At 43.4% G+C, this 17404-nt stretch overlaps 1 protein-coding gene across 7 annotated transcripts in view; it reads right to left on the bottom strand.

The window, feature by feature from the left end:
• Positions 1 to 255: 255 nt before the first annotated feature.
• The window catches only part of dicer1 (dicer 1, ribonuclease type III), a 214083-nt gene continuing 196934 nt past the window's right edge, over positions 256 to 17404 (bottom strand). For all 7 annotated transcript variants that reach the window (XM_068038526.1, XM_068038531.1, XM_068038532.1 and 4 more), the window contains one exon: positions 256 to 3491. In XM_068038526.1, coding sequence (XP_067894627.1) covers positions 3326 to 3491 — 166 coding nt within the window. In that variant the 3' untranslated portion in view covers positions 256 to 3325. The remainder of the gene's footprint in view (positions 3492 to 17404) is intronic.

Below are 17404 nucleotides of genomic sequence, written 5' to 3'. Positions count from 1 at the left end.
TTTAAGGGGAAGCTAGGCAAATACATGAGGGAGAAAGAAATAGAAAGTCATGCTGATAGGGTTAGAGGAAGAGGGGTGGGAGGAGGCTCAAGTGTAGCTTATGTGCCAGCATTGACCAGCTGGGCCAGTTTTTGTGCTGTAAAGCACATAGTGTGTGTAAAGCAATCTGCTGGCCACCTGCTCTTCTCCCAACGAGCACAGAAATTCACCCACATTTAATTTCAATGCATACAAGGAAACATCCAGGCTTAAAAATAATGAACAACCAGACCATACTTTATTGTAGATATTCAGCTACAATTACAAAAAGAAACTATTAAAAGGTAAAATTGTGATCCATAAGGTGCAGAATGCAAATCTCTGCAGCGAGTTTACAGTATGAATGAGAGATATTCTATGTCCCTTAAAGACTACTGCAGCATGTGATGATGCACTTAATTTAGTTTCAATACATTTCGCATCCACTCCCATTTTGCTACAGGTGCTTTTAAAAATCACACTATTTACAGTACAGCAAACGCCCGCAAATACTCAAACGCCTCGCAAACACGCACTTTTTCTCTTCTTTTAATAAGTCACAGTTATCATTCTGCTACAAAATACCAACAAAACAATAGGCTTCTGCCGCTGCTGCTGACCCGCTGTTGCAATGAAGTTTGAGTGCATTAAAGTCATGTGTTGTACAGTGAATGAGAGACTGCAGGCACACAATAGATAGCAAGTTAACCACCTTTTACAAAAAAAACTTAGCAGTTATAACAGCAGCAAGCCCCAAACTGAAAACAAAAAAAACATATCTTTTTTTTGTTGAGCATATTAGCATATACATTTCTCGTTTGAAATGAGGTAAAGCATGGTGCCGAGTGCAATGCTTAAATCATGCTACATGTATACAACAGCGAAGGGGGAAAAAAAATTGTGTTTTGTGTCTCAACAAAGACAAGGAATAAATTGCAGCATTGATTAGGACTTTAAAGTAAATGTAGATGGTTAAGTTACAGTGAAAACATATGGTTTCATACTGAATGTAAATGCCAGAAATAGCCCACACTTCTGTTGTGTTCTATTCAAAATGTGATGCACTGTTAATGCTGGAAATACTCCCAAACTTGTGGCACACTGATGTCAAATCCTTTGTAGCATTTCTTGCCAAGTAAATTTGTTTAAAAAATGATATATAAAGATGAGCGCTTGCCCAGGTCTACGCTTGTAGAGATTTTTTTTAAAAATTGGGGCAACAACAGTGTATGGAAACAGGTACAAATCCATCTTCTGGATCATGTTGCAGATTAAAATGAGCCTATGCCAATCAGTAAGACAATATGCATATGACAGCAGTTTTAAAAACACTCACTTTTCAGCTTATACATTAAAAAATTACCCACTTTTTTAAATTGTCAAGTTGACAGGCTAAAGGACTTTACCTTTCCAAATAAAGTGAAAGGAAAACGGAACAGGATGGGATGTAAAAATTGAACGCCCTAACACACTTGTTTCAAATTTCTATCTCTGATTCAAGAAAACAACAAAAAAAATGGCTAGGTCTCAAAATTTGAAGCACATCATGGTGGTAGGGGTGGGTGACAACTGCAGGTAACTTGAAAGGATTATCTAGAGAACATTGGGATGAAATTCCCGAGTGTAATTTTTTTTTTAAAAAAAGGTAAATTAAAGAGGTATTATAGTTACAGTGCAAAAACAATTATTTTTAAACATTTCAAGCATAATATATAAAACATAGCACCAAAAAAAAAACGAGAAATCAAAAATGCATGCAAATAAAAACTGAGGTATTCAAAGGGAAGAACGCCTAATTGGTGTCTACTGAAAACATAACCACTATTTTGAGCCGAGCCAAGTAGGATGCATCCTCTCTTTAAAAGCTTGAATGCTGAAGACTGATTAAACATGCTTGTTTTTTGTCACAGGATTTTCTTTTCCTTGCCTGCGCCGGATGTTGTTTTAAGAGAAAAACAAAGAATAAAAACGATGGAACACGAATGCGGCTTCCTTGCAAGCATATAGCTTTGGTGTAAAAGTCAACTGTTGGGTGCTATAGACACAGAGTATAGTCGTGTGTATGTGTTGTTTGTGTGTCTGTCTGTTCTTTTAACGTGTGTGTGTGTGTGTGTGTGTGTGTGTACGTTTGTGTTATATGTGTGTGCACGTGTGTGTACATTTTCCCCCACCCCTCTTATAAATGGAAAGGTGCTCATATTAAAAAAAATAAAATAACCCTTTCATTTTTCTTACAAAATTCTGCAGCATATTTTTTGAATGATATGTCTAAAGTTACTGTATCGTTAGAGTTACAGTTTCTGTACTGCACCACCTTCTCAAGTCGCTTGCATTTGGAAGCACCACACTCACATCGTCAGCACAATGCACGCTTTCCCCAAAGACCACATAGTGTAAGTTTAGCTACTTCTTGCATCAAAGAAGATTTTCAACACCTTGACTCTAAGTATCTGGAACCATTTTATCTGTATTAAAATATATGTGCAGCTACCTCTAACTCTGCAATAAGTTACACAGCCACAGCTCCAACAGAGGTCAGTCAAGGGCTGTACTTAATTATCATACAATGTGTATTAAATGGGAATGTAAAATCAGCTATAGAAATGTATCAAAAGGTTCAGGAAAACAAAACAAGTGGGGTTACTTTTAATTAAGGCAAAACCCTTTTCATTAAATGCAAGAGACTCAATATGTGGCATTAAGTTGAACAAATGCTACTGAAAATGCCAGTTGCTTTAAGTGAAACCTGTTCCTATTTAAATTAAGTGCAAAACAAGGATTGGGAATGCCATCTCAAAATGTGAAAGGATGACGAGGAAACAGGACAATACTGGCACACTTGCTCGTTCTCTCTTACCAGCTCACACACGACAGTTTTACACACTGTGGCTGGACTGGCACTAGTGCACAGGTCGAGAATTTCAAGATTAGTAAAAATGTGCAATCTAATAACTAATCACTTCCAGCATAAGCTTCCTGGCTCACTAAACAAGCAAAAAGCCTCTTTTAAACAAAAAATTAAGTAAACATCATTGGGGGACCTGACAACTGTTAAATTGCTTGCAAAATGAATATAAAGCACTCTCGTGATTAATCTAGCAAAAGAGGAGGAGGGGGGAAAGGATTGTGTTCGCGCAAGAACTTACTATATACTACGATTAATCCTAAATTATACTACTGTAGTACAAACACTTTACACCTTCATAGACTGGCTCACTCTTGCTTGATGTGACCCAGGTGAGGTGATGAAGAGGTGCGGGCTGGGCTGGGCTGGGCTGGCCTGGAGGTTGGGAGGCAGGATGGCCCCTCAGCTGTTCTGTGTCGGAGGCTGATTTGCCTTCAGGCTCCGTAGTGCTCTCCGAGCTGCCGCGGACTTGGCGATCCTGTAACTGCGGCCGACTCCTTTGAATTTTCCTTTGCCGACCACCTCCACGGTGACACGGACTTTGCCATCGTATGTTCTTTCTGCAGGGCTTTAAGGACAAGGGAATTATCAGTTTAACATCTCTACCCGCCCCTAGGTAGAAGGCACAAATTACAAATTAGAAATAGAAGGCAACCAAGGTGTGAAGAAAACACGATATGCCAAATGAAAAATGTTATTTCATTAGAAACTTACATTAGACTTTTAATGGAGAAAATCTTAGTTAACTTTAAAACAAAAGCTGGCAACTAAGATGGCTACTGTAATTTGCATCTGAAACACCTTTGCACATTACAAGTCCCCAACCAGAGCCAGAAGACCAACAAGAAGTCCAGCAGAACAATGCTTTGGCACTGAGTAGATTATCCAGATCACCCCGTTAGCTGGCAATTCAAAGCCATCTGGAGGCATTCATAAGTGGAGACATCCCTCCAGGAGGTTAACAGTGACAACAACACCTGAGACAGCTTTTGGGTTTTAGACTTTGGACCTCATTAAAAATAAAGGGGATTGAGAGAACCATATAACCATCTATCCATCTCTGAAAAAACTGGTAGTTTTGTTACACATACACACACACGATAAGCAGTAACTGTGTGTGCAGCAGCAGAGAAAGCAGTGTGCCTCCCTTTCTTTCTCCCTCACTCCAGAAAGCATCAAGTTTTAAAACCGTCTGCAACTGTGGACCCTCCAAGCCTAGACTGCTACAGCCAGAGACCAGAAAAGAGAATCAGCTACCTGTCTGCCTTCAAGAAAACCCTGAGTAAAGCAGGCCAGCCACAAAGTGCACTCTGACCAACCAATGACTTCGAGAGTACAACTCCAGCCGGACAACCACCGAATCATCCAACCTCAAACTGTGTATTTAACTTTTATTTATTCTGGACTTTAATCAAACCAAAAACCTACTTTCCACTTTGTAATCTATGTGTGTGTGAAATTTATTTTTTAAATCAGGGTTAGATTGTTAAGCATAATAAACTTACCTCTTTCATGTTTATACTCAAGAAAATCTGTCCGATTGGTTCTTTCAAGATCACAGTAAAGGAAAAAGGTAAAACATTCACAGAGGTGGTAAGCACAACCACTATTTAAAAGGAATAAACCCTGTTTTGGTCATATAAGAGGAAGGGCAAGAAAGGAGCCTGAGACCCCATCCTCACCTGGCCATAACAAAGGGTATAATAAGAACGAGGAACTTAAGATTATTAATATTAGCAGAGAAAAAGTGCTGGAGAAACTTAAGGGGCTAAAAGCTGACAAATCCCCAGGACCTGATATACTACATCCAAAAAGTTCTAAAAGAGGTAGTTGCAGAAATAGTGGAGGCACTGGTTATGATTTTCCAAAATTCCCTAGATTCTAGAACAGTCCCAGCAGATTGGAAGTTACCAAATGTAACTCCGCTATTCAAGAAAGGAGGGAAATAGAAAACAGGGAACTACAGTCCTGTTAGTCTGACATCAGTCATCAGGAAAATGGTGGAATCTATTATAAAGGAAGTCTCAACAATGCACTTAGAAAATCATAGTATGATCAGACAAAGTCAACATGGTTTTATGAAAGGGAAATCATGTTTGGCTAATTTATTAGCATTTTTGAGGATGCAACTAGTAGGGTAGATAAAAGGGAACCAGTAGATGTAGTATACTTGGATTTCCAAAAGGCATTCGATAAGGTGTCATACAAAAGATTAATACAGAAGATAAGGGCCCACGGAGTTGTAATATATTAGCATGGATGGAGGATTGGTTAATGGACGGGAAACTGAGTAGTGATAAATGGGCCATTTTCAAATGGGCAGGTGTAACTAGTGGAGTGCCACAAGGATCAGTGCTGGGGCCTTAGCTATTTACAATCACTTACATGAGAGGGCTAAGTGCAATGTATCCAAGTTAGGTGGGAATGTAAGCTGTGAGGAGGACACAAAGAGGCTGCAAAAAGATATAGACAAGTTAACAGAATGGGCAACAAGGTGGCAGATGGAGTATAATGTGGGGAAGTGTTAAGTTATTCACTTTGATAGTAAGGATAGAAAAGGAGAATTTTTTTAAAAAGGTGCGAAACTGCTAAATGTTGATGTTCAGAGATACTTGGGTGTACTCCGACAAGAAACACAAAGTTAGTATGCAGTTACAGCAAGCAATTAGGAAGGCAAATGCATGTTGGCCTTTATTGCAAGGGGATTGGAGTACAATAAGGAAGCCTTGCTACAATTGTATAGGTCTTTGGCGAGACTACTACTGGAATACTATGCACAGTTTTGGTCTCCATATCTAAGGAAGGATATACTCGCCTTGGAGGCAGTGCAGGGATAGTTATCTAGATTGGTCTCTGGGATGAGTGGGTTGTCCTATGATGAGAGGCTGAGTAAATTAGGCCTTTATTCTCTGGAGTTTAGAAGAATGAGAGGTAATCTCATTGAAACGTACAAGATTCTGAAGGGGTTTACCAGGGTAGACACGGAGAACAAGGTCCCCCTGGCTGGGAAATCTAGAACATGGAAGCATAGCCTCAAGGGGTCGATCATTTAGGACTGAGATGAGGAGAAACTTCTTCACTCAAAGGGTTTGAATCTTTGGAATTCTCTATCCCAGAAGGTTGTGAATACTCCATCATTGAGTATATTCAAGGCTGGGATAGATAGATTTTTGATCTCTCAGGCAATCAAGGGATATGGAAAGCAGGCAGGTAAGTGGAGTTGAGGCAGATGATCAGCCAGGATTGTATAAATGGCTGAGCAGGCTCGGGAGGCTGACTGGTCTACTCCTGCTCCAATTTCTTTTTTTTAATTCATTCATGGGATGTGGGCATCGCTGGCTCTGTCAGCATTTATTGACCATCCCTAATTGTCCTTGAGAAGGTGGTGGTGAGCTGCCTTCTTGAACTGCTGCAGTCCATGTGAGGTAGGTACACCCACAGTGCTGTTAGGAAGGGAGTTCCAGGATTTTCACCCAGCGAGTGAAGGAACGGCGATATAGTTCCAAGTCAGGGTGGTGTGTGACTTAGAGGGGAACTTGCAGGTGGTGGTGTTCCCATGCACTTGCTGCCCTTGTCCTTCTAGTTGGTAGAGGTTGCAGGTTTGGAAGGTGCTGTCTAAGGAGCCTAGGTGCGTTGCTGCAGTGCATCTTGTAGATGATGTACAGTGGCAGCAGTGTGTGTCGGTGGTGGAGGGAGTGAATGTTTGTGGATGGGATGCCAATCAAGGACATTCCAAAGTGCTTTACAGCCAATACAGTACTTCTGAAGTGTGATCACCTCTTGTAGAAATGTAGAAAATGTGTCTGCCAATTTGTGCACAGCAAGCTCCCACAAACAGCAATGTGATAATAACTAGATAATCTGTTCTAGTGATGCCGGTTGAGACACAAATATTGGCCAGGACACCAGGGAGAACTCCCTTGCTTGTCTTCAAGTTAGTGCCATTGGATCTTCTTTGTCCACTGAGAAGGCAGATGGGGCCTCGGGTTTAATGTCTTGTCTGAAGGACAACACCTCTGACAATACAACATTCCCTCAGTACGGCACTGGAAGTGCCAGTCTGAATTGCGTGCTTAAGTCTCTGGATTAGAATCTTCTGATTCAGAGGTGAGAATGCTACCCACTGAGTTGTGGATGTGATCATTAATAGAGAGAGAGAGATTTTTTAAAGGATGAATGAAAGATGCAGTCACACTCCTTGTTCTCCTCCCCCCAACCCAACTTGATGCTGTTTCTAATCCTGTACTGTCCTCAGTCACTTGCTTGAACCAGAGGAATATGCTTCCACAAATAGGCAGAGTACAGAAACCAAGCATAACCTGTTTGCGATACTTAATGAGTTGATTTCAATTTGTTTGGAAATGTAATATCAAAACTGGGTCCCGAGACATGCTCCTGCTTATAATTTACTTCAATAAAGTGCAATTGCCAATCTGAATGCATGGAATTCCCAGCACCCACACATCTGCTCCGAGCTTCTGTTAGATAGAATTTACAGAACAGAAACAGGCCATTGGGCCCAACAGGTCCATGTTGGTATCTTCCATCTTATTTCATCTCATTCTATCAGTATATCTTTCTAATATATCCACCTAACATTTAAAAGAGGCAACTTGGAATTTTTGACATTAAATTTCCCATCTTCTTCATGCAGTTGGCTCTTGATACATTATTCTTCCAAATTGCTGGATATTTTCCAATGCCTTAAAAAACGAGAACCGGAGCATTGTCTATGTCAGCTTTGTAAAATATATACTGTTCATTCGATAAAATTGCTTCTCCAAAGGCTTTTCTTCAGTACTGAGAGAAACCACTGTGTTAAACACAAGCTAGCTTTGTATGGGTCTGCTACTACTCAGGATACTCAGACTCCAATGCAACATTTTCCTTTTTGAGATGGGAGTTTATTTTTCCTGTGTCATCCCAGGTAGTGGGAACCAACGCCATGGAAGCCAAGCCAACACATGCACACACACAAACCTTTTACAACAGAGGTCGCTCAACAGTGATCAGAAGTGGGAACTCCAGCTTGTTTTTGCTCCTTCCGCTGCCAAGGAACGTTAAGACTATCACCTCCTAACCCTACCATTGCTGAGATCAGTTAGCTGAATGTTGACAGGCTACTACTCAGGTATGTGGCATGAGTGGGTAGCACTCTCACCCAGAAGGTTGTGGGCTTGGGTCCAACTCCAGAAACGGAGGGGGAGGGGGGTGGGGAGCAGTGAGGGGAGTGGGGAGCAGTGAGAGAGGGGGAACAGAGAGAGCAAGGCTGACACAGAAAGAGGGGGAACAGCACAGAGATTGGGGAACACAGGGAGAGAGAGACAGAGATAGAGAGAGATCTCACTCCTGAAAGATGGGCATCTGTCCAGAATACTCTGCATCGCTACATCAAGTGTGCGGGCAGAGATTGATTACTTATGCAAGCAAAAGCAATACCAGGTATGTCACTAAATCAGTTTTCAATATAGTGACGAGAAAGTAAGTCAATAAATTAGCCTTCTCATTTAAAGCTTCTTCACAAAAATGCACATTTATTGTTGTTTTTATTAGTAAGATAAATTTTTAATGTCTTTAGCTTTCGAAATTTGCTCACCGGCCCCCCTTGGGCCAAGCAAAAATCGTAAAGCAACCCTGGTATAAAAGATCAAAGAAGAGCAGGGGAGGTCTTCCTGGTGTCCTGGCCGATATTTATTCCTCAACCAATATAATAGAGTCAGAGTTATACAGCACAGAAACAGGCCCTTCAGCCCATCGTGTCTGTGCCAACCATTAAGCACCTAACTATTCAGATCTCATTTCCCAGCACTTGGCCCATAGCCTTGTATGCTACAGCGTTTCAAGTGCTCATATAAATACTTCTTAAATGTTGAGGGTTACTGCCTCTACTCCCCTTCAGGCAGTATGTTCCAGATTCCAACCACCCTCTGGGTGAAATTTTTTTTCCTCAACTCTCCTCTAAACCTCCTGCCTCTTACCTTAAATCTATGCCCCCTGGTAATTGACACCTCCGCTAAGAGAAAAAGTTTCTTCCTATCTACCCTATCCATGCCCCTCATAATTTTGTATACCTCAATCAGGTTCCCCCCTCAGCCTTCTCTGCTCCAAGGAAAACAACACTAGCCTATCCAGTCTCTCTTCATAGCTGAAATGCTCCAACCCAGGCAACATCCTGGTGAATCTCCTCTGCACCCTCTCCAGTGCAATTACATCCTTCCCATAGTGTGGCGACCAGAACTGTACACAGTACTCCAGCTGTGGCCTAACTAGTGTTTTATGAAGGCCCATCATAACCTCCCTGCTCTTATATGCTACGCCTCAGCTAATAAATGCAAGTATCCCATATGCCTTCCTAACCACCTTATCTACCTGTGCTGCTGCCTTCAGTGATCTATGGACAAGTACACCAAGGTAAAGGCTTGCTCGGGTCTGCAAAAAAAAAAAAACCCCTGACCTGAGCCCGACAGAACCAAATCCGACCTGAGCCCAACCCGGCCCGAGTCCTTCCATTTTTTCCCACGCCCAACCCATCAGTTAACTTACCTTCCATTTTTCACTTTGTTGTTGATCTGCACAAGCTTAAAATAACTAACAAAACCATCTTTCTAGTCCAAAAATTAAATTAACATTGGAGCCACTTACTTGTGATAGAGCGTGTCCGACCAGGCCTGACCTGAACCCAAATGCTGGACTCGGAAGTGCAACCCCACCCAACACATGTCGTGGGGTCCCGTCGGGTTCGGGTTGGGTAGCAGGCCTTTACACCAAGGTCCCTCTGTACTTCGTTATATTGTTAAAACAGATTATCTAGTCAGAATCACATTACAGTTTGTGGGATCTTGCTGTGTACATTGGCTGCCACGTTTCCTATATTACAACAGTTACAATAACACAAAAAACGATTTCATTGGCTGTAAAGCACTATGTGATATCCTAAGGTTGTGAAAGGTGCTATCAAAATCCACGCATTTTCTCTTCATTCTATCTTCCATCCAACGTAAACATGAGGTCATCCAAACTTCTGCTGCCCGTGTCCTAACTCGCACCAAATCCTATTCATCTCGCTGACCGACACGGACTCCCAGTCCAGCAACACCTTGATTTTAAAACCCTCATCATCTTCCTATCTCTGTAATCTCCTTCAGACTCACAAACCTCAGATATCTGCACTCCTCTGGTCCTGGCCTATTGAGCATTCCCGATTTTAATTGCTCCATCATTGCCGGTTGTGATTTCAGCTGTCTGGGCCCTAAGCTCTGGAATTCCTTCCCTAAATCTCTCCCAACTCTCTCTCTCCTCCTTTAAGATGCTCCTTAAAACTCCCTCTTTGACCAAGCTTTTGGTCACCTGTCCTAATATCTCCTTATGTGGCTCGGTGTCTAATATTTTTTGATAACAATCCAGTGGAACGCCTGGGGATGTTTTACATTAAAGTCACTATATAAATGCAAGTAGTTATCAAATATGGGCAACAGCAGTTGTAAGGGGACTATAACTGGTTCTAGTTTTTCGCTCAAAATCTAGAATTCTCTTCCCCAAATGCTCTGAATACTGAAACAATTGGAGCCTTTAAACCTGAAATCGATAGATTTTTGTTGGGTAATCTCACCACCTAACCCGTGCCCTTGTGTCCCCCACAGAAAATCCCTCTCAAACCCGCTATCCCATGCCCCAACTCCCCCCAACAGTACAGGAACCCTCACATTCCTCTCGGGCTCTGCTTAGCTTTCTTTTTGCTATTTATTTGATTGTTGGATGACTTATTGACGGGCCTCTGTTCAGAGCTGCTTTTAATGTGGTCGCTGGGAGATGAGTGAACAGATAGACATGACACTCCCTTGAACTTTGACTTTGGTCTCTGCTTTCTTTTGATTTGCTCCCTGCTCAGACCAATTTCGATCTGTCGATTGTTTCGGTGTCTGCACCGGGTGAGGGATTCCGTGTTGAGTCAAATCAAGCAGGCTCCACTTGTGGTGCCCTTCCGTTAGTTTCAGTTTTGGAATCATATTCACCCTATCGGGAGTGAAAATAGTTTGTAACCCAATTTTGATATCACATCTCACTCCTTTGACCCAGCTCCTTCAATAGAAAGATGTGAATACTGGACAGAGAAAACAAAATTACCTTGACTCAACTGTTCTTTCAATCATAGCCTCAGCACAAATTGAAGCAAGAACAAACATGGGCATGACCGTCCATTTCCCATGGTTTCTCCTCACTGGGGCTATAGTTGAAAGGTCATAGTATCACTGATGTGTTGATTACGGCCCGTGTATCAACAACACGGCACAGTGGCGCAGTGGTTAGCACCGCAGCTCCAGCGACCCGGGTTCAATTCTGGGTACTGCCTGTGTGGAGTTTGCAAGTTCTCCCTGTGTCTGGGTGGGTTTCCTCCGGGTGCTCCGGTTTCCTCCCACATGCCAAAGACTTGCAGGTTGATAGGTAAATTGGCCATTATAAATTGTCCCTAGTTTAGGTAGGTGGTAGGGAAATGTGGGGATGTGGTAGCAATATGGGATTAGTGTAGGATTTGTATAAATGGGTGGTTGATGGTCGGCACAGACTCGGTGGGCCAAAGGGCCTGTTTCAGTGCTGTATCTCTAAAACTAAAACTAAAAAAAACACTCCTTGTAAGAGGGTGCTCTACTGCTGTGTGTTGAATATAAATTAACTGGTTCTTTTGAAGATTGCTTTGTGTTTTATTATCTAGTTTATAATTAAATTAAATTAAAAATAATTAAATGCTCCATCCATCAATATTGGCGACCACGCTCTGGAAGTGGTTCAAGAGTTCACCTACCTAGGCTCAACTATCACCAGTAACCTGTCTCTAGATGCAGAAATCAACAAGCGCATGGGTAAGGCTTCCACTGCTATGTTCAGACTGGCCAAAAGAGTGTGGGAAAATGGCGCACTGACACGGAACACAAAAGTCCGAGTGTATCAGGCCTGTGTCCTCAGTACCTTGCTCTACGGCAGCGAGGCCTGGACAACGTATGCCAGCCAAGAGCGACGTCTCAATTCATTCCATCTTCGCTGCCTTCGGAGAATACTTGGCATCAGGTGGCAGGACTATATCTCCAACACAGAAGTCCTTAAAGCGGCCAACATCCCCAGCTTATACACACTACTGAGTCAGCGGCGCTTGAGATGGCTTGGCCATGTGAGCCGCATGGAAGATGGCAGGATCCCCAAAGACACATTGTACAGCGAGCTCGCCACTGGTATCAGACCCACCGGCCGTCCATGTCTCCGTTATAAAGACGTCTGCAAACGCGACATGAAATCGTGTGACATTGATCACAAGTCGTGGGAGTCAGTTGCCAGCATTCGCCAGAGCTGGCGGGCAGCCATAAAGACAGGGCTAAATTGTGGCGAGTCGAAGAGACTTAGTAGTTGGCAGGAAAAAAGACAGAGGCGCAAGGGGAGAGCCAACTGTGCAACAGCCCCAACAAACAAATTTCTCTGCAGCACCTGTGGAAGAGCCTGTCACTCCAGAATTGGCCTTTATAGCCACTCCAGGCGCTGCTTCACAAACCACTGACCACCTCCAGGCGCGTATCCATTGTCTCTCGAGATAAGGAGGCCCAAAAGAAAGAATTAAATTAGCTGTTTAATCAGTGATTAGCCCCAATATATAATTTTTCACGTGGTGTGCAGTATTCATTCTCATTTTAAAAGAGCGTCCCCCCCTTCAATTTCTTTCTTTTAATTATATTCCCATTTTACATTCCAATCTGAAGTGCCGTTGTCATGGCAATGATTAGGGGATCTGTATTCGCTATTAATTATGCAGCCCCCAAGAAATGATCTTTATTCTAGTTATGGCATGGTTTGACTGGGCTACCTCAAACCTTTGATAGGGTCTGGAAATCCCCAGCAGTTAGTCAGCGATAACTCGTCCTCTGACGCTGCTTCCTTGAACTCGCGATGGTAATGCCATTGAATGTCAAGGGGAGATGGTTAGATTCTGTCTTGTTGGAGATGGTCATTGCCTGGCACTTGAGTGGCACAAATGTTACTTGCCACTTATCAGCCCAAGCCTGGATATTGTCCAGGTTTGCTGCATTTCTACATGGACTGCTTCAGTATTTGAGGAGTCGCGAATGCTGCTAAAGATTGTGCAATCATCAGCGAACATCCCCACTTCTGACCTTATGATTGAAGGAAGGTCATTGATGAAGCAGCTGAAGATGGTTGGGCCGAGGACACTACCCTGAAGAACTCCTGCAGTGATATCCTGGAGCTCAGATGATTGACCTCCAACAACCACAACCATCTGCCTTTGCATTAAGTATGACTCCAACCAGCTCCTCCTGATTCCCATTGACTCCTGTTTTGCTAGGGCTCCTTGATGCCATACTCGGTCAAATGCTCCCAAGGGCAGTCACTCTGACCTCACCTCTGGAGTTTAGCTCTTTTGTCCATGTTTGAACTAAGGCTGTAATGAGGTCAGCAGCTAAGTGGCCCTGGCAGAATCCAAACTGAGCGTCAATGAGCAGGTTATTGCTAAGCAAGTGCCGCTTGATGGCACTGTTGATGACACCTTCCATCACTTTACTGATGATTGAGAGTAGATTGATGGGGCGGTAATTGACCGGGTTGGACCTGTCCTGCTTTTTGTGTACAGGACATACCTGGGCAATTTTCCAGATTGCCAGGTTGATGCCAGTGTTGTAGCTGTACTGGAACAGCTTGGCTAGGGGTGGGGCAAGTTCTGGAGCACAGGTCTTGTGCTCTTAAGTTCTTAAATCAGGTAAAGTTGGATATTACAATTTGTATAATCCTGCTCTTAATGCATTTCAAAATAAAAATGAACAGCTGCCAGTGTAAAGAGTGTACATTAAATCAGCCTCGAACACATGTACTGTTCGCCTTGTAATAAGAAAATTATATGTAAAATGATAGGTTAGAAATCTAGGACTCAACTAACCTCAAGTTAACTGAACAAGATTCCAGTACATTCCCTCCAGATGCACTGTTTTTAACAAGGATTTTGCTACAAATTATGTTGTGCACGCTTCACAGAACAAGTCATACATATGCATACACAATAATTAAGTTGCTTTCTGGTTAGAGTGATCTATGCACAGAGTGGGCACGGAGTTCCATCTCCTCCTTCAGACTGCTGACATGGATAACGCGTTAGGAAAGTGCTGCAGTTTTTCATACTGCTGAGCCTACAATGGCTCCTGAACTTTGGAGTGAGCAAGGGGGGGGCAGAAAAACTGAGGCTGGAAATTTGAAACAAAGGCAGAAAAAGTAGAAATGGGCATCTGAGAATGGGAAATCTGTGTGACAAAAGATCAAGTTAATTTTATCTTCCACATATTCATTGTCCTGCTGCGCTTTTCCAGGATTATCTATTCTTCAAACGTTATTCTTGTTTTATGAAAGATACCATTCTATGAAGTGTATTTAATTCACCTATCCACCCTTGCCCATCCCAAATCTGTGCCTCCCAATTGGAAGGATATGACCGGCAGTCTGGGTTTCCCAATGACACTCAGCATATCCCACACTACAGAAAAACAAAATGAAGCCAACGCGCATAATTCATCCCCTCAAATTCTTTCCAGCGCCAATCTCAGTGCTCTGAGCACCAAATCCTAGTAACAGAGGGCTCAAAATGCTCTCTACAAATAATCAAGTGAAATGGGAGCTTAAAAAAAAACTATTGTGGTACCGCTGGTCATTTTTATTGCTCCACCATTCAAGTGAGCACATTATGAAAATTTTATACCCACCATTACACTTAGGATTGGTGTTACAGCAAATAAACAGGCCATTCAACCCATCAGGTCTGTGCCACAGATTTTCTCTACAGGCTTTGTAGCCTAATCCCATTCTCTTGCTGGCTCGCCACATCTTTCAATAAGCCTCTTCTTCAAGCATGTCTAATTTCCTTTCAAAGAAGGCTGTGTTTGTTGACAATGCAACCACTAGGTGACGCAGTGCCAGCACATGTGCAAATGCAGCCTCTTCCACTGAAACATCACTGTCTGCGATGTTCAGGCAGCTGCCAGGATTAAAGATGGTGCTGCTCAATTTATCACAGAAAAACAAGGCAGAACTCTGGTATAATACTGCCATTGAAATTTGGAATGTAAAGCAACTTTCTATGGTCGATAAAGTCAACATTTACACTGAAGTTTATGGAGGAAATAACTGCCCCACCCCCCCCTCCATTCTGTAATCTCCCATTCTCCCAATCCACATTCACACTCGCTACAGCCTTGCCACTGCTCACCACCTTCCCCTTCCCTCGGCCGATTGTTTCCCGCTTCTCGCCACCTCCTCCCCCCGCCCCCCCCATGCCACCCTGCTCTCCGGCCACTCGCTCTCTGCTCCCCCCCAAAACCATCCTGCTCGCTCCCCGCTTCCCCACCCCCCCCAACCCTGTTCTCTGGCCGCTCACTCCCAACTTCTGACCACCCCTCCACCCCCACACGACGCTATTTCCAGGCTGTGCCACTTCCCTCCTCTCGGCCACTCACTCCCATGTTCAATCGTTCTCCACTGTGCCGCCCAAAGAAGCAAGGTGGGCCGTAACGGGTGATGGGGCAACGTAGGAGCAAGTGGCTGAGAGGAGGGAAAGTGGCCCGGCCTAGAGCTAGCAGTTGGAGGGTGGTGTGGAGGGCAGGTAGCGACCAGCTGGAGAACGGCTGGGGGGGGTGGGGGGAGAAGAGGGGAAGTGGGATGCGAGTGGCTGGGGGAGTGACCAGCCGGAGAGCGGCGCGGGGGTGGTGGGAGGGGAAGAAAGCATCGAGGCCTGGAATGAGTGGTCGAGGGAGGAGAGTGGCCAGTGGGGGGAGGGGCAGCGAGTAGCTGATGACATCTTCGCGTGCATGTGCCAAGTAGTCCTGTCAAGATGCGCAGCATCTCACTGAGCGCAGGAGACTGTTTGTGCATGTGCGCAGCTTGGAGCATTCTGATGATGTCGGCGGTCCGCTGCGTTGTCAGGAGTTGCTTTGTTCAAAGAAATAAGTATGCTGCTTCAACAGTTTGTGGCAGAGAATTTAACATTCTAACCATCCTCTGTGCAAAAAAACATTTTCTATGCTCTTTAATTCTTTTTGCGATCATCTTAAACTCGTGGCCTCTTCTTCACTACCTTGCTGGCCAGTGAAAGCGATCTGTCCTGATTTACCTCATTATAACCTCTATCAGGTCAATCCTTAATCCTCTTAGCGCTAATGGAAATAAACTAATTTTTCAAGTCTCAACAAAAAATCTCTCATCCCTGGTAATCGACCCAGCATTTTTTCCATTGCTTTTATATCCTTCTCGTAATGGGCTGAACAAAAGTGTACTAACTACAACTTAACTAAGGTCTTCTGCAAAGGTCATTATTGCCTTGTATTCTATGCATTCAGGTAGGTTATCCTGAAACCCCAAGATCACCACATGCACAACTCCTGGGTAACTCAGCAGGAGAATTCTGTGTGGCTGCTTTAGTACTCTCCGTGCAGCAGCTGAATATTCATATTTTTCCATTCATATAAAGTTTAGATAGGACCTATTGTAACAATGTTGTAAAAAGTGATGTTTTAATTAATTCTCATTTTCCACAGAGCCCAATAACCTTCGAACAAGCTAAACTGCAACAATACCAAAAAAGCACAGCAATCAGAAATCTGACTATTTGGGTGCAACCCTCTATCTGATGGGTCAGAATACTTAAAAGTGCATCCAGGAGAGCTTTTTGAGCCAGCATGTAGAAAGTCCTACAAGGGGCGATACTGGACCTAATCTTAGAGAATGAAGTCGGACAAGTGGTGGAAGTGTCAGTGGGGGAGCATTTCAGGGATAGCGACTACAACTCTAAGATTTAAGGTAGTTACGGAAAAGGACAAAGATGAACCGGAAATAAAGATACTGGATTGGGGGAAGGCCAATTTCAATATGATAAAACAGGATCTGGCCAAAGTGGACTGGGAGCAGCTACTTGTAGGAAAGTCTACATCAGACCAGTGGGAGTCATTCAAAAAGGAAATAGCGAAAGTTCAGGGTCAACACGTTCCTGTAAAAGTGAAGGGTAGGACCAATAAGTCCAGGGAACCCTGGATGTCAAGGGATATCGAGGATTGGATAAGAAAAAAGAAAGGCAGCTTATGGCAGATTCAGAGGGCTGAAAACAGCGGAGGCCCTAATGGAGTATAGAAAGTGTAGGGGGGGTACTTAAAGTAATTAGGAGAGCCAAGAGGGGACATTAAAAAATACTGGTGGGCAAGATAAAAAATCCCAAGGCATTTTATAAGTAAGGGCAAGAGGATAACCAGGGAAAGAGTAGGGCCCATTAAGGACCAAAGTGGCAATCTGTGTGTGGAGCCGGAGGACGTAGGTGAGGTTTTAAACGATTACTTTGCATCTGTGTTCACTATGGAGAAGGACGATGCAACAGTAGTGATCAGGGAAGGGGATTGTGATATACATGAACAAATTAGCATTGAAAGGAAGGAGGTGTTGGCGGTTTTAGAG

The sequence above is a fragment of the Heterodontus francisci genome, chromosome 9 (genome assembly GCF_036365525.1).
Source record: "Heterodontus francisci isolate sHetFra1 chromosome 9, sHetFra1.hap1, whole genome shotgun sequence".
Taxonomy (NCBI): domain Eukaryota; kingdom Metazoa; phylum Chordata; class Chondrichthyes; order Heterodontiformes; family Heterodontidae; genus Heterodontus; species Heterodontus francisci.
This window is presented reverse-complemented; position numbering and strand designations above follow the sequence as displayed.